This window comes from Brienomyrus brachyistius, chromosome 10 (assembly GCF_023856365.1).
Source record: "Brienomyrus brachyistius isolate T26 chromosome 10, BBRACH_0.4, whole genome shotgun sequence".
Classification (NCBI taxonomy): domain Eukaryota; kingdom Metazoa; phylum Chordata; class Actinopteri; order Osteoglossiformes; family Mormyridae; genus Brienomyrus; species Brienomyrus brachyistius.
This window is the reverse complement of record NC_064542.1, coordinates 12252665-12273841: the sequence shown is the minus strand read 5'-3', so window position 1 is coordinate 12273841 and position 21177 is coordinate 12252665. Positions and strand designations below refer to the sequence as shown.

Here is a 21177-nt window from a genome sequence, read left to right as displayed (position 1 = left end):
TGTGCAAGATTTTTCCCACAACATTAGGTACATGAAATTCGACTGATGGCCGCTGATCTTCAAACATCACTGAAAAACTGTGGTCATGAAATGTCTCCTGGGAAATGCAGCAAGATGTTTCACTGTGTTCTGCAGCTTTAGGCCAATCTCAAAAGCAGAAAACAATAACCAGGTACATAAAGCTGACTTAGAAATGTATTAACTTTTGCAGTGGACAAGCAACATCATTGGGAAACAACCGGGTCAGGTAATATGCAGGATGTCGACCACAGTATGCCCAGGTACATGAATACTGTTCTTATAGATACCACATTAACAGTTGAGTAGTAGGCATCTGAAGAAACTTAGTATGTACTGTGTCAGTATGCAATTTTGGAGACACTGTCAGTGTTTGTGCATCCAGGTTCTCTTAGACACAAGGGCTGCGTTTGATACTGTGCCCAAAAACTGGCAAGCTGTCTGATGCTAAATGTATACTAATCCAGCATGACAAATGGCTACCTAAAAGACTCCCACAATGCCCCACAATCATCCATCTTGCATGGAGCCCACTACCTGCCAACGACACAATACTGCACATCTGTCATTTAATATCTGTGTCACTCACTCCCGAATGAAGGCATTTCCGTCACGGTTAGCCGATGTGCCTGACTGCTCACGGGCAAAGGGAAAAGAAGATTCCGGAAGAGTAGTTTCTGCCGGACCTCCGGTGGCCCACCCCAAGTCTGAATTCAGACCCCAGAAAGCTCAGTATCCTTCATCTAGAGAAGCGGAGAAAGAGATTAGAGAAATACTTACAGATTTGGTAAAAAGGGGGTCTATTAAGGAAATAGCCTACCCGGCTGTCAATTCCCCCCATCTTACCCGTAAAAAAGGCGAGTGGCACTTGGAGATTGGCGCAAAGCCTGAAGACTGCTAATGCAGCTGTACACCCTCGGGCTCCTATTGTGTCTAACCTAGAAACCAAGTTGGCCTCTATTCCAGCCCAGGCTAAATGGCTTTCAGTCGCTGACCTAGCTAATGCATTTTTCTCCATTCCTGTACATCCAGTCTCCCAGTACTGGTTTGCGTTCACGTTTGGACCTGGACAGTGATCCCGTAGGGTAAATTGACTTTAAATATAATGTTATTGTGAAATTTACATAGGTAAATCTACTTCATGCCTGGGGCCGAGTTGAATATAGACAAAGGAAAGCGAGTCCACAAGGCTAATAGATATGCAAAGAACGGACGATAACAGTATACTGGGGTGTGGACAGCTTCACGCACCCAAATTTCCTCTTTAAGTGGTGACATCAAAGCCTGGAGGTTATCTGTTAACATCTTGCTATTATGGCATGACTTCACACTTTAAAAACTCGATTAAAGTTAATGCCGGACAGAGCAGCTGAGCAAATATTAATCATGCATTGTTATGTATACAAAGTCTGTCAAAGAAATTTATTAAAAATTCACAACCTAAAAACTTCATGATTATATAAAGGGTTATGAATAGGATCTACTCAAGAGCCCTCTTTTAAAACAGTACACAGGTTGTACTTTCAAGCAAATAAGCATGACTGCCAGCAGGGTGAGTGCGAGATGTTCCGGCATGTTCTGGGGCTGGCAAGGTGAGCTCCCAGCTCAGTGGGAGAAGCAGCTTAGCCCGCTCTAGGGCCTGAGCTATCCGACGTGCCGTTCGCTGGGGTCTGCCAACTGCCTTGATTTCCAGCGATCAAAGAGTAACCTGCTGGTCCCTGGGGCGGCTTCTGGCGTGTAGACCGGAGCGCGTAAACACCCGAGTCTAGCTGAGGGTTAGCTTCAGCGGTAAGGTATAGAGAGAAACAACCAAAAGACGAGCCACTTTTACCTCAAGATGCATACAAATCTGCAGCGGTCGCAGGGGTTACAGACCACTAAGAATCTGACTGAGGACCCCAACAGCTAATACGGCATTTTACTCTCAACACTGGGATAGTATATAGACTTTTGATTTTAAATATTCATTTTACAGTTACCGATGTCATTTTGTCCTATTTTACCATTTTATTTTTATGGTTAATTTTAATCGTATTCATTATTAATTACATATTTATATACAGCAGTTCCCCCATATTCACAGTTTACAGTGGCCCGAAAAAAATGTAAAAATGCGTAAAAATGTAAAACAATGTTTTGTCATTGAGGGGTATGCGCTGTGGAAACACAGCCATAACGGCAGTGAGCCTGCGTGTACAGCACTGTGCTGCGGAAACACAGCCATAACGGCAGTGAGCCTGTGTGTACAGCACTGTGCTGCGGAAACACAGCCATAACGGCAGTGAGCCTGTGTGTACAGCACTGTGCTGCGGAAACACAGCAATAACGGCAGTGAGCCTGTGTGTACAGCACTGTGCTGCGGAAACACAGCAATAACGGCAGTGAGCCTGTGTGTACAGCACTGTGCTGCAGAAACACAGCCATGACGGCAGTGAGCCTGTGTGTACAGCACTGTGCTGCGGAAACACAGCAATAACGGCAGTGAGCCTGTGTGTACAGCACTGTGCTGCGGAAACACAGCAATAACGGCAGTGAGCCTGTGTGTACAGCACTGTGCTGCGGAAACACAGCAATAACGGCAGTGAGCCTGTGTGTACAGCACTGTGCTGCAGAAACACAGCCATAACGGCAGTGAGCCTGTGTGTACAGCAAGTTTTCAGTTAACACCAAGTCAGGGCAAGAGAGGGAGCATAGTTTTCTGTTCGATCAGTAGATGGCGTCCACGTACATTTACATTTACATATTTAGCAGACGCTTTTGTCTGAAGCGATGTACAAGTGAGGCCAAAAGCACAATACAAACACATGCCTGTTGAGCAGTCGACTAGGCATAAATGCAGCTAAGCTGCCTAACCAGTGAACGCCCAGAAACAAGCAGGATTAAAGTAGCAGCTACACATCATCTAAGGAAGCTACCACCTACGTGGGTTATTCAAGGACCTGAATTGCAACATAAGACATTCAGGGAACGTAAAGAGGTATCCGGCTACTACAGGAATTCATGGAACAGATGGGTCTTGTACTCCAGAGATTTTCAGTTGATCATGGAACCAAAGCGCTCGGAGGCTCAGTTTTTCAAAGACAGCGATGGCCTCATTTGTTCAAAGAGCGGGCAGTGTGTGGTACCCATTTATCCAATCCTCTATGATTATACTCCACGGGATGCAGACTCCTAGAGAAGGAAACTTCTCATTGGACAGAACGCAGAGCTAACAGGTACTGCATGTCAGACCCTGAGCTAACTTGCATGTCAGAGGCAGGAGACATGACCAGATTCTCCTGCTTCACTTGTGCTAAAAAGATGGTGAGATGGAAAGAGGTCTCTCCTCCAGCATAATGGACCTCGCCTGACCCCCCATCAGATGTTTTACAGGGGCTGAAAGTCATAGCAGCTAAAACAGGTTCTACTCTTTGCGTGACACTGCATGCAGAATTATTAGGCAAGAGTGTATTTTACTTGTATCTTCTCTTCACACAAATATTTTCAATCCAGATGAATCTCCAATTAAGAAGAGACAGTTCAAAATAGAGCATTCTGAGTATTTTCTGCTTGGAGTAAAAACAGAGATGGTATATACATAGATGGTAATACCAGAATTATTAGGCAACTTGTTATTACTAATAAAATGGCGCAAAAGAGGAGCATAACAAGGGAGAGAAAAAAGAAAACAGTATAGTGTCTGTCAGACGGATGCAAAACAATCGAAACTGGCAAACTTTGAAGACGTGATTGCACCATACAGTCGACTGTTTTGAGGTTAGCATCCAAAGACGACGGAAGAAGCATGTAGGGAGAAGAGACAAATGAACTGCCCAAGATACATGCTACATTATACAGGTGACTTCGAGGAACCCTTTAAGATCAAGTGCCACCTTTTTTCAGATCTGCAAACTGAACAGAATCTCCGTATGAGGTGCAGTCTGTCATGATTACAAAGGCACAGACACAACCTCCACTCGATAAGGCACACCAGCTGAAATGTCCAGAATGGGCATAGACGCATCTATAACTGATTTCACAAAGGTTTGGCATACAAATGAGTGTGAGAGTGATGTATGGGCCCATGGATGGACACCTTCAAGCACCAACAAGGTAGTCAGGAGTGACGCTGCAATTTTTAGTGAAGAACTTACAATACTTTTGCGACTTGCAAATGGTGTAAAAAGGAACTCTACTGCCAATTTCTAGATTGCATAAAATGGCCAAGAAAGGCTTGAAAGGGGATCTAATGATGAAATGGCCCTCTTCATCATCTGACTTAACCCCCATTGAGAACTACTGGGCCTTACTACACAGTACAAGCAGTACACTTCTCAGAGCAGCATCTATCCTAACGGCCTCAGCTGATATAGGATGTGATCAAATCAAACACCTGATTGGTTGAATGAATAAGAGGCTCGTGATGGTCATTGGTCAGAAAGCTGGCTATACAAGACATTAAGCTTGGCAAGGTGGACTGTACAGAATTACCAAGACAGCAGCCAACATCTTCCTTAAATTTTGAAACAGGATCAATTGAACGATAATAAACAGAGATTTCACTCTGGACTTAATGGCTGACATGGTTTTTGAACCTCGTTACTTCTCAGCAACAATAAAAATCTCAAATTATCCAACTCAAAATGAACTCTAAATAAACTTTAAATGACATTTTGTCACCTTGGCGACAGATTCTGCTTTGATCTACCACCAGGAAAGATCTCAGCACGAGCCAGAAACATGGATTAGGAAATACACACAAGGGCATGAGATGTAGCCCTCCCAAGCCCCCACCTTCCCGAAGCACATTCAGCTGACCCTGTTCTCCTCTGCCTGCCCCTCCTCCCATGATTCCCCCCTCCCAAACTCCAAGGGTAAGCAAGGCTATGGACACTCTCGATTAGCAGCTATATAACTATGTAACTTAATGAAACAGCACTAAGATCAATTCTGGTGCACAAAATCCTGGAGAGAGAAAATAAATGCCAAACTCTGGGCAGAGCAGAGAATTCAGCCAGACCAAGAAGACATCTGCTCTCTGTGCTGGACTCTTGGGACATTGATGCCAATTGCAATCATCTGCATTCCTGGACGTATGTATTATGCAGACAAGAGCCCATTTGCACGGCCATGCATCGACCAAAACGGCAAATGGAAAAGTGACGTGTAAACTACGCTTAATAACCCCCAAGAGGAAAGACCTCTTCTGCTGGATAAAAACCGGCTGAAACGGCATGTGCCAATCTGTGACCAAAAAATACAGCGGGTACGACTGGGAGATCTTTGCTGTTTCACGGACGAATCACAGAATCACATATATATATATATATATATATATATATATATATATATATATATATATATATATATATATATATATATATATATATATATATATATATATATATATATATGAGAGGGACCAGCACGCACCCCTAGTCACTAACCCCAGTTCAGGCATCGAATCGCCCGCAGGCGAATGGTTAGGTGCCCCACAGGGGGTCGATCTAGAAGAGAAAAAAAAAAAAAAAAAAAAAACAGGCTTTTGAAGTTTGGCTGCATTCCAGGTGGCCACAATTTAATTAAAGTGCACTGGTGTCCTGTTCCTTCATGTACAGCAGCATTTCTTCAATTATAACTTTGCCAGTGTAGTGGTGGAAAACATCGGCCCTTTGATCTAACAAAGTCGACAAGGACAAACATCCAGCAGCCAGGGTAAGGGAGAGACACAGCAGAGAATCATAGCGTAGAAGAATGGCATGTAGAGTAACGGCATGCTCTGCACCCATATGGGACACTTACACAGACCCGCTATGGGTAAATGCTTCTCATTCTAGCTTCACATAATTTCTATACTCCTAAGGCTATAGAAGCTTCATAGAGTAAATGACCTCCCGGGTCATGATGCTAAAATGGCTGGCTGATGGTGTGATCCATTTACACACATTCCGGGGAATCCACTTAGCTGGCAACCAGTCCGAAAAGGTGACGTCTCTCTAGGGTGGGGGGGGGGGGGGGGGGGACAGAATCCCACAAGCGAGCATGGGACGCTTACAGCATCCTCACATCTACCCTTTGTGCGTGAGTGTGGGCCCCAGTGGAATATACGTTGCCACCCCCCACTTTCGCATATAAGAGGCATTAACTTCACATGGATGGGGAGGGGGGTTAAATATTAAATATCCCATGAGGCTTCTCCTGTTGGAAGACGTGGGTCACTTCGGCGACCTCACAAAGCAGATAACATGAAGGACACTCTTGGCTCCACCTTTACTCTGCTCTGCCACAGTAAGCATTAAAGTGCTGTATTCTATTAGTTTGTGGGGGGGGGGGGGCACACCATTTTCACCCTTTCATACTGCTGTATATTTCTCTGGGGCGACTGAGGTAAACTGTCTTGCTAGTGGGACCTTAAGTGGCTCACAGGTTCCACTCACTAACCTGCCATGCCACCTAATGTCCATTTCAGTTGTCAGCAGACAGACATGCAGAAAATAAATAAATAAATAAATAAATAAATAAATAAATAATGCATGTAACCTTGCACTTAACTTAAGGCCATTTCAATTTAGGGTTCTGGCTAAATTAGCCTATCAAATTCCAGAAAACTTTAAATTGAGCTCTGAACCTACGTGCGGCTGGTTGTTTTGGAGCCCTTGGCATTTCCATCGGCGAATAGGGAACTAACAGTGCGAGTGACTACACTGCTGACGCAGGCTGGGCCTGACACACTCCCAGATACGGCCAATCCACTGGCATATCTCCATCTTGTGGGAAACATTGATCTTGCGTCATCACAACTTCTGTGACATTTGGTGGGAAGATGGCAGCAGGGTCCCTCACTGTCCACCCGTTTCCGTTAACGTGTGATTCTGGGTGGGGCTAAAACCTGTCGCTGTCGACATGAACCCAACCTTTATCACAAACCGGAATTGAAAAAGTTACATTTAAGTAACATTTGTGGCTTTAATTCAGAGAAATATACTATTTTAACCGATACAGACAGCTGTATCTTATCAAAACCAAGTCAGGGTCAAAGATTTCTGCCCAATATCTTTGGGAAGTTGCGCAGAGGAAGCTACAGAACTTCCTCACTATGGGGTAGGGGGGGGCGATGGAGTAAAAAAAAAAATAATAAAAGCTTTAATTGCCTTATGCAATATGCATGTGGAGACCAGAGCGAACCATATAAAAATATTCATCAGGCCGGTAGACGTCCACCTGTGAGGAGCGGAGATGAAAGGATACTTATGAAGGCAGGGGGGCACACAGGTAAAGACCCTGTTTATTATTCGGGGGGGGGAGGGATGGCTCAGGAAGCTCTATGAAGTGAGGGTGGTGTTCCGTTCCCATGTGGCGATGAGATAGACAGACGGAGAGTGATAGACAGACCTCGCATCTCCCCGACTGGCACTCGGAACGCCACCTTGCTACGCTTGCAGTAACTACACCTAGAAGACAATCAATGAACATCATGGATAAATCGTACCTTGTCTGGCCTGGGATGGGCTGCCGTCTCACTGGGTGAGCAGTTAGGGGAAACACGGGCACCTGAATTCAGATTAATATTGGGGGCTGGGCCAGAATCCGAAGGTAGGAGAAGCTCTCCTCTTAACACTATCCCAACATTGAAGGTGGCTTGAACATCGGCCCAACAAAGTCTCGCCATTCAAACACTTTGTGTTGGTTGGTTTGAATACTTATTTATCGATTCATTCATTTTTATCCACAGTGACGTGCACTGAGAATGCAAGGTCAGCCAGACTCTGAAGCAATCGGGGTTATGGGCTTCACTCATGTGCCCAAAGCTGAAGTAACTGGTGTCTATCATGGGATATGAACCAGTGACCTTCTGATCACAGGCACAGAGGCCTGAGCTGCAGAGTGCCACACCGCCCCAGGCGCAAGTGCGTGTGTGGGGAAAAACCTCCCTGCTGTGACTGTCCTACCGCTCGCATCTCAGCTGACAGCTCGTTAACGAAAGTCCACATTGCAGTTGTGTTACTGTTATTTCAGAAGTTTTCTGTGTTGTTACAAAGGAACTTAGGCAAGATAAGGTAAGAGCAAAACGGCAAGAAGGTAAAGATGAACGGACTTACAGGTGAAGACGACCAGCAGCGCCCGAGTGGCGAGGTCCACAGCGAGGGCGAACCGGGCCGGCACGCGGGCGACTGCCTCAGGCACCAGGATCTCAGCCGAGACGTAGAACTGCAGGGCGTAGGTGACGAAAATGCCGAAACTGTAGAGGAGCTTCACCGCCTGGTATAGCCTGGAGGGCACAGGACGGGGCGGGGCGCTTGGGTCTCGTAAATGTGCGCAACATGAAAATAGGAACATGAAAGAGGGTTCAGATAAACAAACAAGAAAAACCCAGCAGGAGGTACATCTTTCAGATGAGGGAAAGTGGAGCTCATTTATTTTTTCATTCACTCATTCTTTCATCAGACACTTTTATACAGTTCAGAAAGTAAGATCAGCCCCCGGAGAAAGTGCAACTTACGGGCCTTGCAGAAAGACCCAACAATGTAACCACCATGAGATTCGGACTGGTGAAATTCCACTAACCCACTAAGCCACATACCTGCTTAGTCTAAATTACCTACCACTAAATCCATTACTTATCAATAAATCATATGCTAGGACCTGAGAGAAGGCAATCAACACGAAACACAGTTAGCCCACAACATACCTGGTTTTGAACGATTTAAATACTTTTAAATGAAAAGCTTTAAAATGAACCAAACTGCACAATATTAAACTGGTGCACAAAGTGCGTAAGCGTGGATGGAGCATGATGCATTTATACTATATTATTTAGGTAACAAACCTTGGAGAGCACAGTACATGCACAGTTACACAAGTACAATGTTTTTTTTTGTCATTTTTCCCTAAACAATACATTATGATAACTGTTCTAATGTTTTTCCATAAAAGGTACATTGCATATGTACAGTTCTGTAATCTAGGCATGGTATACAGCAGGTTGGGAATAGGTGTATAAATAGACGCTTTTATATTATCGTCTTGAATGTACGCGGGTGCGAAGTATCGCTGTGGGCTGTGGAACCAATTGACCATGTAAGATGCAGGAGCACTGCACACTACAAACAAAAAGCAACAACAGCACAAGGTCACATGTCTCAACCACTGAGCAAAACCATCGACTTCAGAGAATAAACCCTGTCCTTCTCCGATCACGGGAGCCAGGAGTGTCTCGGTGTCTTTGCAGGCCGGGGGGGCTCACCAGCAGCTGGGCAGGTTGAGGGTGATGCTCCCGCCGATGGCGTTCCCGAAGCACACGTAGCCGACGGTGCCCAGGCTGATGTAGAGGAACGTCACGATGAACATGCCCAGGTACAGCACGGCGTGGAAGTTCTGAGGCTTCTGCATCTTGTTCTCCAGCGGAAGGACCTGCGGGACGAGGTGCTCACATTTCCTGATCAGCTGCTCAGCAGTGCCCCCCCCTCTGGACCACTTAAAACATGACGTTGGAAATATGTTACTTGTGAGCAAACTTACCACTCCGATCCCTTCAAAGGCAAATATCGCCGTTCCAAAGAAGAGAGAATATTCCCTGGCATTTCCAAAGTATGGCAGCGAAATCGGGTACTTGATGTTCTGGAAGCCAAAGCCAAAGTTTTAGATACTGCAGAACCATGGCTTCACTCCACTTAAGACCTCCAGGGCACTAGGGGACACCCATTATCCCAAAAAGACTTGACGTGAAAAGCAGCACATTAAAATCTAATTTGCAGGAAAGTTAATGCAGTAACATTGCTAAACAGGATGCCAGTGCACTGATGGGTCACACACACAAACACACACTATGGGTGAATCAGAAAGACCAGGTCACATACTGTGGGAGGAATCCTACTCTAACATGGGAAGAACCTGAAATTTCCACGCATCAATCTCAGGTTCAGAAGCGACAACCTGAGGGTTATAAAACTGAAGTGCTGACAAACCCCAAATATTGAGCTTATAGACGTAGAACCATTACATGGCACCAGTACGATGGCCAGCAGGGGGTGCTATTAACATAAATCCAGTTCAGTTTACATATATATCTTTTTCAATCTCCAGCAGAGCCATCACAGAGGTCTGGCCATTGTCAGAAACCCCATAATCACGGGTCCTTCAAAGGTCATAAACTCCTCTGCTTAGGCCGAGGGTGTAGAATTACGCCCATTGCAGCTGCTGAAGGGCCTCGATTGCTAAACATACCCCAAACTACGCCCTCCTGACACCTCTGGCCACAGTCATCTCTTAGGGGTGTTGATATGCTAACAGTTAACGCCCCCTAGCCTCTCCCATCATATATAGCTTAAACCAGGATTTAACAATGCAGATTATTTTGTTAAATATAAAGTGGTCTCTTAATTTATTCCAGAGTTGTATTCAAATATGTCAATGCCAGGATCTTCCTGGACAAAGGGCAAATCTGACAGATCATCAGGCTTTTCCAACAAAAGACTGCGCCCAACTGAAGTCACTCTCAAACCAACAAAACTAGAATTCAGTGGAAGCTGACAACATACTTGGTCTGGTACCATGAGATAGCATATGCAGATACTGGTGAGAGAATACAAGAAGAGCACCAGGATAGGGCAGTTAACCTGTATCTTCTGTTATAGGGGCCCGACAGACCGGGGCAGGAGAGAACATGGTATCATGGAGCCAGAAGATATCAGATGAATAGAAGAGGATGAGAAAACTTGATAACATGAAGCTAAGAGGCCAGGAGAGAACGTACCATTACAGAATAAACGTAGATCAAAACCAGACTGATGCACATGACCAAATTGGCCAAGAGGGACAGGGGCGCCAGGTACTTGAGGTTGCGTGTGAAGACCAGCAGGATGATGAACGGAAGCAGGCAGAGCATGTAGAGGCGGGAGTCAAAGCTGGGCACCAGCACTGACGTCTGGTTGTTATGGCAGTTCATAGTTGTGGAGTTCGCTGCCTCCACGACCTGTGGACGGGAGGGCGGAGCTGTGATGTCATTACAGACCCTGTCGCAGTACTGCAATTCCAGGTAGATGCATCATACCTGCATATCTTCCGGTAAAATATATTATCTTTAGCTCATAAACTACATGGAATGCTGGATGAAGGAAATTTAAATCTGGACATTTCGAGGGATTACAAACGTTTTACAGGCCTAACTTTTAGCTGACATATTTACGAAGTGATTTTAACACCCCATGTGATTAACGTTTATCTTTTCTTTAACTAATGTTAACAGATCAAAAATAAAAACCAGTATGCATTTTAATGTCATGTCTCATATCAAAAATTTAAATCAGGTTATGTTCTTATAGAAAACTAAAACTAAATCCAGACCAATCACCAATTCATCCACTACGCAACAGTACAGTTCCCCCTAACAGCAAAATAAAACTCACTGCAGGTTTTTACATGAGCCGAAATGAACACACATACCACACACACATCAGGCAGCAAGCACAGAAGCAAATACTGCCCCTTTGTGGTCACTCTCATTAAAATTAAAAAGAGATGAAACTATAAAGGCATCAGTTTGAAAAAGTTTTGGATTAATGCCTTATTTCTAATATGATTTTAAAACGCTTTGCAACAAGAAATGTTATTATATGTATAATTTAAAAATGCACGTTCATTGATTTTAGCTTTTCGCTAAGATGTTAGCTGTTAGCTAAAAACAAAAAAAAGACTGGCTGCTGAATTTCCATGCCATCAGCAAAACCCATGTGGTTTGCAGAGCACAGCCGTTTGATCTGTCACGCTATTGGTGCTGCACGCGATATGCTAGAAGCCGATAGGCTGACTAAAGAGGCAAAGCTCAAAACAACCCTCAAAAAATCATTAGAAGATAAGAAAAGAGAGCAAACAAGTACAGCTCAGATTACAAAACTTAAGCCTCATTGCGATATTTAAGTTCAGCTGACATACAGTGCTGTGCAAGTCTTAGGCAGTGAGAGGAAATGTTTACAGCTATTCATCTGTGTACTAAGTGTATATGCGCTCAGAACAAATAACACAATTAACATTAGAACATATGCAGAGTAAAACAATAAAAACTACTAGGAATTTCCTCTGTTCTCCATGAAGTTACTGTATCTTGCTGGATGGCCAGACCCAACCTCTCCTCAGGGGCACCTCAGGAAATCCATGTATTCATTAAGTTTCACCAACAGCTGAATTAATTAATACGTCATTGTGTGCTAGTGAACAAGTCAAAAAATACATGTGTGCTGGATGGTTATTGTAAAAACTGGGCTGACTTTAGCAGAGGTTTTGAATTGGCGAATGTAAAACACTTCAGCACACATGAAAGCATAGTTTTATACCAACATGAGGATGATTTACACATAATTCTCTTTGACTGCCGAAGACTTTTTGCACAGTACAGCTTCACTGTCTATCCTTACGATGGTTGGGGGGGCAGTATACGTTATATTCAAAATAGGAAATTAACAATGTTCGGGATGTGATTTATTCCTACTGATTATAGTGGAGTTTGCAATAGAAAAAGGTCCCCGGGGGGGATAATCCTGGAGCACGAGACCCAGGGCCTCAACTTCAACCAACCGTCTCACCTGCTTGATGTTGTCGCTGAGGAACACGAAGTAGACACAGCAAAAGCCCAGCTGGGTGACGATCAGGAACAGATTTACCACCCGTCTGAGGACAGAAGCCAGTGGGGGGGGTTAAAAGGCAGCAGGGGGCAGCCTGATTTTAAGAGTCACCCCAAGTGCATAGTCGCCCCAGGCTTTCCACTTACACACAACTTAGCGGACGTGACCCCCCTGCTGCATGTACTATCCGCGTTCCGGTTCGCCTTCCATAAATAGGTCCAAACGAGGGGCCTTTTGGAACGGGAGCCGCTCCCCTAGTGTGCTGTTCCAGAAAACGCAGCACGGGCCCCACCCCCGCGATAATGCCGCAATGCTTTCATACTATGCGGCAGCAACGTCTGAAATGCCCAATGACAGCCATCTTCGGTTTCTCCCGCTGTGTCCCAGTACTCAACTGATTAACCAAAGTCGTAGTTCCCAAACAATTCAGAGACTGTATGTAATCAACTAAGTGTTAAAACACAAGAGGCAAGACAGTTTCTTTGATCCATGGTTATTCAGTACGATCTCAATGACGTCCCGAGGCACATCTGCCGGTCCTGTTTTTTAACTGACCTCCCCCAGATGGATCGGCTACGCAGGAAGGACACGTTCTCCATGCCAAACTGGAAGGCCTCCCCATAATCCAAGTATGGCTTCCTCAACCTGAAACGAGAAGTTTTCTAAATAAGTATAGCGCAGGTCACTTTGAATACACATGGTGTGGAAGAAACTTCATGTGTCATTAACACGCGGCCAGAAGCAGGCAGGACGAGGACGGCTGGCTGCTTCGTACCTGTCGCTGAGATGGTTGGAGCATTTGACCAAGATGTGCATGCAGTGGACAGCTACAACACCCATGAGGAGGAGACTCAAAGGGCCCAGCTACACGGAGAAATGCAAGAAAGCGGCTGGTCAAACCTCGTGTAAGTTAAGAAAAATGCACATTAGAGACGTACGGTGGACTGAAGGTTGACATGCACTCCACGCCACAATGTCAGTAAGCCTACATCTGTGTTCCAGCCCAAAGCCACAAACACATAAAAACATTTGTTTTTATAGTTTAAGCCTTAAAATACCCCCCCACACGCTTTAATTACATGAAAACTTATTAAAACACACTGACATGTGGATGTCGGGCTAAGGATATGAGTAAGATAATAATAATAATAATAATAATAATAACAATAACAATAATAATAATATGTAATGTATATGTATATATATTCACACGTGTCTCTCTCTCTCAAGCTCAGTATGTGTATGCTTGGGAGCCATCGTAGGGCTTAAAACTAAACGAAAAGTTCACAAAAAGTTTGCCCACAACAACTGGACCACAAGCAAGGTATGCGATACGCAGAGAACTGAGGTGTTGGGGAAGGATCGGCGATATAGCGGAGGATCACTGTATGTGTGTGTGTGTGTGTGTGTGTGTGTGTGTGTGTGTGTGTGTGTGTGAGACAGAGAGACAACAAACTATTCTATGCGGAAGTCTTAATTCCACTGGCTACAATTCACAGCAAAACTCGTGGAAAGACCAATACACTGGTTTACTGACTGCCTGGGTACAGTAAGACACTTTTCAAGACCCACTGGCACGTGAAGAGGACAGAGGTTGGACCCCAAAAGATGGCGGTTACATTTCCTCACACCCATTTCACATTGACCAGAGTGGGAGGGAGGCCTCACCTCTACCTTCAGAGCACATCTGTCCCTGACCAATGATTATTTAAAGCATTTTGAACAACGGGAGTTTGCGACGTAGCCGGCGACCTACCACGAGACCGGCGTTCCTGACCGCCAGGGGAAGGCCCAGCAGCCCCGTGCCAATGTTGCCCTTCAGGAGATGGATGAGGGTCTGAAAGAAGCTAGAGAAAGCGGGAGGCGGAAGAGGTGGAAAGGTAGGGTGGACATTATAACAGAACTGTGTGTATCAAGCCACATACCTACAGCTTCTTACACTATAGTCATTTCACAACACATCTGTGCTTAACATGCTCCTCCACATGGAGTATCTAGGAGGAGACTTAAGGTTCTAGTCATCTCTAAGGAATCCCATAAAACCTACAACTTTTTTGATGTTTGGACACACAGATTCAAACAGCAGACCACGTGTGGATGGAGTAATTTTTCTGGAACGTGTAACTTGAGGATGCCCAGCATAAGATGGGGCAAAATTTCCTTGCGATTCCAGAGCTGTACTTTCGATTCCTGCTCTCCAGAATGTACATGTAATACTTGCATGTTCTCCCTGGAACCTCTGAAGGGGAAGTCAACTTTCACAGGGCGACGTTTAACAACGACAAGAATAACTGTAAATTCTGGGATTGTCAGGCTGAAACTACTGAGCAAATCGATGTGAATTGTGACCTTGTCTGTGTTCGTTGCTCGAAATTCCTGGGAACACCTTGAAAGATATTTAAGCAATTCAGGCTTTAATGGCATTAAAGGTGGTGTAAAAGAACTTGGATACTACACACAATCCATGTTGATAAAAACAAGCAAAATGGATATAAATTTGCTTCTAAAATGGGAAAGTAGGCCGAATTTTATTTAATTGTTGTCTTTCTCCCACGACCCAGTAGGATAAGCGGTTTGGAAGTCTTAAGGTGTTAAAAGCTCTCCCCCTGTTATTGCCATATTTGATTGTAAATTATATACCTTTTACATTACAACACTTGTACAACACAGGAGAAGCAGTTTAAGAATGAGAATGATGTTTTGATTTTAAGAATCATTCATTATGTCGCCTTTATGTCACTGACATTTTAAAACAAAACTGATCACACCGGAGCTATGAAAACTGATCTCATTGCAACAAGGTCACGCTTGTTCCATCATCAAAACATCAGTTCAGAGGAACAACTAGCTGTGATACAGTAAGTTTGAAAAGGCCCACAGAAATGCATACTAAGTACCGTGGGAGATCAGTAAGTTCTGCTTTTGCCAGTAAGTGCACAGTGTTTGATTTTGGACACAGGCTGAAAACAGAAATGAAAGCAAACCCGTAAAGAATCACACAGATCTTAGACGCCTTGCAGCTAGCGGAGATGTAGCTGAAGCCTGCCGGACCCCCAAAGAGAGAGTCATACAAAGAAGTGTTAGACTTGAGGTAAGAGATACTTTTCTCAGAAACACGGAAGTGGGCAAAGGATGGTTTTCGGTTTCAAGGGCAGTTTAACGCGATCATTCTGCTCGTGGGAAAAATGCAGACGAAGTGTTAGTCAAGTGTTAAAGAGGCCTCTGTCCAGAAAGCTCTCATTCTTTAAAACACCAGTCTGTCTGCTGACACTATTATGTGCACAACAGTCCTCCAACCGCCCTCCCAACCAGTAAAAACGAGGGATTAAATTTCCTTACGATGAGCCTCCCTGGCCTCCAATTCGCTCATATGAAGACTGGGATCTGGAGGGACCAGGGGCATGAGCAGGCGATAGGGCAGTTTCCTCAGTGGGGGACCCTGCAGTACTGGAGGGTGTAGAGCCTGGGGAATGCACACACACACACACACACACACACACACACACACACACACACACACACACACACACACACACACACACACACACACACACACACACACACACGAGATCAGTTTAGGAGGTGGCCTCTGCTTTGTTATTTGCACATGACTTGCACAGTTTTCTATCTTATGGAGCCCAGAGGCATGTTCTATGGGGGAAATTCAATTACATTGTGACTGATTTAAACACTTCAAAGATTACCATCTCAGAAGCCCCCTCATGCAATGCAATCTGTCCAAACAAGAGCCTGTGGGGCAAAATAAGTTCTTTTTTTTTTTTTTGACTAATGGGTCTGATTGAGTTACCGCGGCCAGTGCTGCCGTCATTTGAAGCCATGAGTAGGCTGGAGACGATCTCGGTGATCTCGGTACGCGCCCTCTGCTCCCTGCCTCAGGTGCTACGCTGCTCTGGCTCAGTCCGCGTCCTGATGCGCTGTAATGTGCGAGACGAGCTTGCATGGTCCCCGGGCACAAAACCAGGCCTCCAATCTGCGTCCTTATTGCTATTATATTACAGATATTACAGTGGAACTGTCACGTTGCAGGATTTTACAAGGTTAAAGATGTTGTAATACCCTCAACGTAATGTACATCAATTTCTCAGGAGTAGCGAAATGCACTTTACATGTGCATTTAGTTATTAGTATAATAAGACGTTTGCTGTACATAATATATTATGACCAGTTTTCAAGGTGGAAAATATCGATTCCGAAAAAATCCAGTTCTTGCCGCGCCATACAGTAAATTACAGGAAAAAGCTATTGCAAGTATTCACGTCTTTTGTTAATATCTTCCATCAAGTTTAAAGGGAAACCAGATACCGACCTGCAATCAGACTAACTTAGGTGAGCTCTGGTGAGACACTACCATCTTCGGAAAGTGCAACAAAAAGGTGATGACCTAAACCTGGAATGAAGTTCACGAAGGCATGTCAGAACTCATTTGTGAGACAAGTAGGATTTTCACCTGTAAAACCACGTTTGAAAAATGCTTTTGAACACTATGGATCAGCATCCTAAAGAAAACTGCACGAAAAGCTTTGGCTCTAACCACTCGTTTACAGGACATGTCACAACCTCGCTCACTCTACAAAACGAAACGGAGATGCTCTTTAAATGTTAAGGAGACTATAGATTTATTTAGTAGCATGGACGGGGGGAAACAGCGTAAATGTCAGAATTGTAATCTATATAAATTTCTTCCCACAGAAACGTCAGTAACCGTAGTAAGTATAAGCGCTGACAACCTCATTTAACAAGAATGAGTCTTTTCCGACTAACCCTATACAAAGGCTCGGCTAACATGCAGTACATATACAAATAAGCCAAAGTTACTTACCATTTCTAGCATGTATCCTATTAGTACCAGTTAAATACAGAAAGACAGACACGATGGACTCGTCAGCAGCCGGTACACCGTCTTTCTGGTGTTTTGCTTGCTGACTTCCGTCAGGTCACATGACTTTCAGTAGCCGTAGATCACATGACCAGTGAAATTTTCCCGTACTATGCAGTATATGCATTAAGTTAAACTGCTGCTATCAGGGCATGAGGCGACATTAATCAGCCGCTGTATGTTTATTTATTTTTTTATTTTGTAAATTGTAGTGAAGGCAAACAAAAATGCCATTTTGTTTACTTTTACAAATATGAGAATCAATTTATAGTGACGCTTACATCTCATTTCAATAAATTATGCCTGACTGCCGATTATGCTGTCTGAATTGGGTTATAATATTAAAAGACATATAGCTATTTTATTTGGGGTGAATAGTTTGGTAACCCAGAGAAACTCACGGTTTATAAATAAAGGGACAATGGGAAAAGTGCATCTTTTTACCAACGCCCCGTTACCTAAAAAAAATAAAAAATAAAAAAAACCTCAAACAGTAAAGATATGGCCAATACACTTGCTTCTTTTAATTTATCTAGCACTGTCATTTTGCTTTGTAATCCAATCCAATGGACAACGCTTCCCGTTTACCGGCGTTTAAGAAATCTACGTATCTGAAACGATGCGGTAGTTTTACCTCGTCCCTAAATGTGACGCGCATCATAACCGTGCTCCCAGTACGTGGCTCAAAACGGCATTATTGTGCTTGGTAGTCACTTTCTCAGATCGATCCTCAAAATGACGGCAAGTCTGGAGGCGTTAAATGCACACAGATATTTATTTGTACTGTTTTCCTAATGTACCTAATATACCACTATAGTTGGTGTTACTTATTTGATATGTGCATGGATCATAGGCCCGGCGTTGAAGTGCTAATCGAGAATGAGTTTGAATAGCTAAGTAAAATAATTCGCTATAAACGTCTTGTTTTCCTACCACAGAAACACGAGTTTTTCGTGGATATGACATGCGAAGGGTGTTCTGGGGCAGTGACACGAGTCCTCAACAAACTGGGTAAGCAGATTACGGAGCAAGACCATGATCTCTTTAGTTACTGTGTTTCCTTCTGGGCATACATCCGATTTAGCGAGTCAACTATGTATCCTTTGTTACGATCAAAAGACGATTTTTAAAAATGAAGTATGTTGTGGATTTGTCAGAGGCGGCTGGATTAGTCATAACATTTAGTACTTCTTCATATCTTATTGATGCATTTTTCCCCAGTTTCGATTTTGCGATGTCAGCTTTCATCTTGGTGTCACGTGTATTAATCTCTGCTTCGTTGTGACATCGCTATTTTATACTTGTTTTACCCGTTAATGTATCGTAATTGGAAATCAACACTGCTACTGCACCAAATTGTTAGTTATTGTTAAGGAATTCCATGTGCAAGTAATCTTTATTAGCATGACAGGTGGTCTGGTTAATAATGTCGTTTTTATATTGCTCGACGGGCAAACCTTATTGTCTCACATATTCTAATAACGGAAACAAAAGGGAAAGTCGGTTATGTGTATGAGTTCCGAAAAGAAGAATTTGATCCATTTTTAAAATGCCATTGAATTTAGAGTTTGCTTACTTTTTTGCTGAACATTGGAAGTTAAGTAATTGCACTTATGGCAATGAAAGACAGAGCGTTTCTGTCTCCGTTATATGGATAATTGGTTAATGTGTTGCAAAATCTCCATCACTGAGCACTTTACAGTCCTACATAGACACCCACCACCTCTGGTTTACACAAATCAGAGACCTGCTTTTCTCTAGACTTTGGCCCCTAATCTCATGCCTTGTTTAAGGAGAATTCTGGAGCTGTATGATAACATTATTTAAAAAAATGTAGTACTTTCTTGCGGCCCAGCTTTAATATTGCATATTTTAGCATGTACTGTTGAAGATAAATGCTCTGCTGAGGTTACATAGAACATTGTTATATACTTGGGGAACTTTTAAAATATTAATCTAAATACAGTTATGGATTATTTGGATTATGTTTGCTCATGCTTCCTCCTACAGGTGAAAAATGTCGCAGTTATATGAACTGGTCCTCTTAAATTTCCCACAGTGTTTGCGTGAGTCTGTACCCAGCATCTTGCCCAGGGTGTCCCCTGCCCTGTGCCCTCAGCTAAATCCTAGATTGGTCTTCCTCACGCTTTCTGTTAATTAGTGTATGTGAGGACTGATGACATAAATTAGGGGCCTGCAAAATGTATAAGATTGAACTGGTAGAGTTTAGCCAATTGAAAAATGTAAACTGGGGCAGTGATGTGCCCAAATTGCCACTGCAAAGAAATTAACGATTTCCTTGATGTATTAAAAGTGTGTAATCAGCAGTCGACCCGGCGAACTGGCTGTGAGCGGCACACGGGAATGTGAACTTTGTACTGTCAGCAAACGAAAGTACAGTAGGGTGATGATGCCTGACAGCACCCTCTCACGCTCTCCCCAGCCGTCAGCCCTAATGTCTCTCTCTTTCTTTTGATCAGATGTCAAATTCGACATTGACCTGCCCAATAAGAAGGTTTTTATCGAGTCTGACAAGGATGCCGACCAGCTTTTGGAGACGCTGAAAAAGACCGGAAAGACCGTGACGTATATCGGCTCAAAATGAAGTGCCTGCCCTCCTCGTCGGATGAAGGAAACAGGTAACAGCTTCCCTGAAGCGATGAGCTGGGGCAGCCAAGAGCAGATGTTCAGATCGTGTGTGAAAAGTTCCAGATGGTTTGAGGAGCTGTACAAAACTAATGTAGGTGTGCGGCGGGAGGTGGGTGCGGATCGCCCAGCTGCTTCAGTACTCACCCTTTCTAAGTTGCTGATTTGTCATTGGTTTGACAGATGGGGTTGATCCTGTTGCCATGAGAACCTGGAGAGCGCTGTTGGTGGAAGCTTCTTTTCCCAGTTCAGCTTGGGAGGGGTCCTGTCAAGCTGGATAGCAAACAAAACTCTCTCTGTGCAATATGCTATATCGGTCCACTAGGGGGTGCCCCATTCAGCTTTATACTTTTTCCTTTCTAGAAACTGTTGTTCAATCTGAAACTGAAAATATTGTTCAATCGAAAACCCTAATGAATTTTACTTTCTTATTACTTTCTGTTCTTCATATGAGATTGGAAGCTGTGTGTTGGAAGTGTTTGCAAACCCACGTATGTATGAACTCTGAATATTGTACAATTGCAAAATTAAATTGTGATTGTACTAGCCATGTCTTTCCTGTTTTTCAGTGCTCAGTTCTTTATTGTTGTCATTGTACCAGGGCTGGACGATATGGACCAAAAATCACATCACGATATTTTTGTAGCTGAATGGCGATGTACGATATGTATCTCGATATTTTTTCCCCATAAAGTGATAACAAATAGACAGTTCCAAGTCAGAGCCCAGATGACACCCAGTGTCACACGGGCCCCGTTATTCACTGACAGCTGTACATGTTCATGACATAATGCCTCAAAAATAAGCTAGCGGTGTTCTGACATTTTGGCATACTTTATCAGAATAGCATACCGGAAGAGCAAATTTATTGCTACATCTATCGGTTTGTCATATTTGATCAAAACAACATATCTACATATTTTAAAGAGTGTAATGTACTCTAAGGAAATTTACGATGTCAGGATAAACTGATAAACAGAAGTAACGTGCCCTAATAAGGAAATATACCCAATCAGAACC

General features: G+C 43.7%; 2 protein-coding genes across 2 annotated transcripts in view; one reads left to right on the top strand and one right to left on the bottom strand.

Moving 5' to 3' along the window:
- The window catches only part of slc36a1 (solute carrier family 36 member 1), a 29019-nt gene extending 11450 nt beyond the window's left edge, over positions 1-17569 (bottom strand). The window contains exons 1-12 of the mRNA XM_049029069.1: positions 17455-17569; positions 16942-17022; positions 16423-16549; positions 15954-16077; positions 14371-14461; positions 13390-13478; positions 13170-13259; positions 12576-12660; positions 10751-10969; positions 9517-9615; positions 9242-9408; positions 8097-8266 (exon numbers count right to left, since the gene is read on the bottom strand). Of these exons, the coding sequence (XP_048885026.1) occupies positions 8097-8266; positions 9242-9408; positions 9517-9615; positions 10751-10969; positions 12576-12660; positions 13170-13259; positions 13390-13478; positions 14371-14461; positions 15954-16077; positions 16423-16453 (1165 nt within the window). The 5' untranslated portion in view covers positions 16454-16549; positions 16942-17022; positions 17455-17569. The remainder of the gene's footprint in view (positions 1-8096; positions 8267-9241; positions 9409-9516; positions 9616-10750; positions 10970-12575; positions 12661-13169; positions 13260-13389; positions 13479-14370; positions 14462-15953; positions 16078-16422; positions 16550-16941; positions 17023-17454) is intronic.
- Positions 17570-18143: 574 nt separating this feature from the next.
- On the top strand, positions 18144-20703 carry atox1 (antioxidant 1 copper chaperone). Its single transcript, XM_049029693.1, has 4 exons — positions 18144-18252; positions 18450-18522; positions 19992-20150; positions 20341-20703. The coding sequence occupies exons 1-3, from the start codon at positions 18247-18249 to the stop codon at positions 20114-20116; spliced, it is 204 nt and encodes a 67-aa protein (XP_048885650.1). The 5' UTR covers positions 18144-18246; the 3' UTR covers positions 20117-20150; positions 20341-20703.
- The last annotated feature ends 474 nt before the right edge of the window (positions 20704-21177 follow it).

Coding starts and splice junctions, on each gene's coding strand:
- atox1 (XM_049029693.1), top strand. Junction 18,523..19,991: donor ACGAGTCCTCAACAAACTGG/GTAAGCAGATTA, acceptor TCTTTTGATCAG/ATGTCAAATTCGACATTGAC.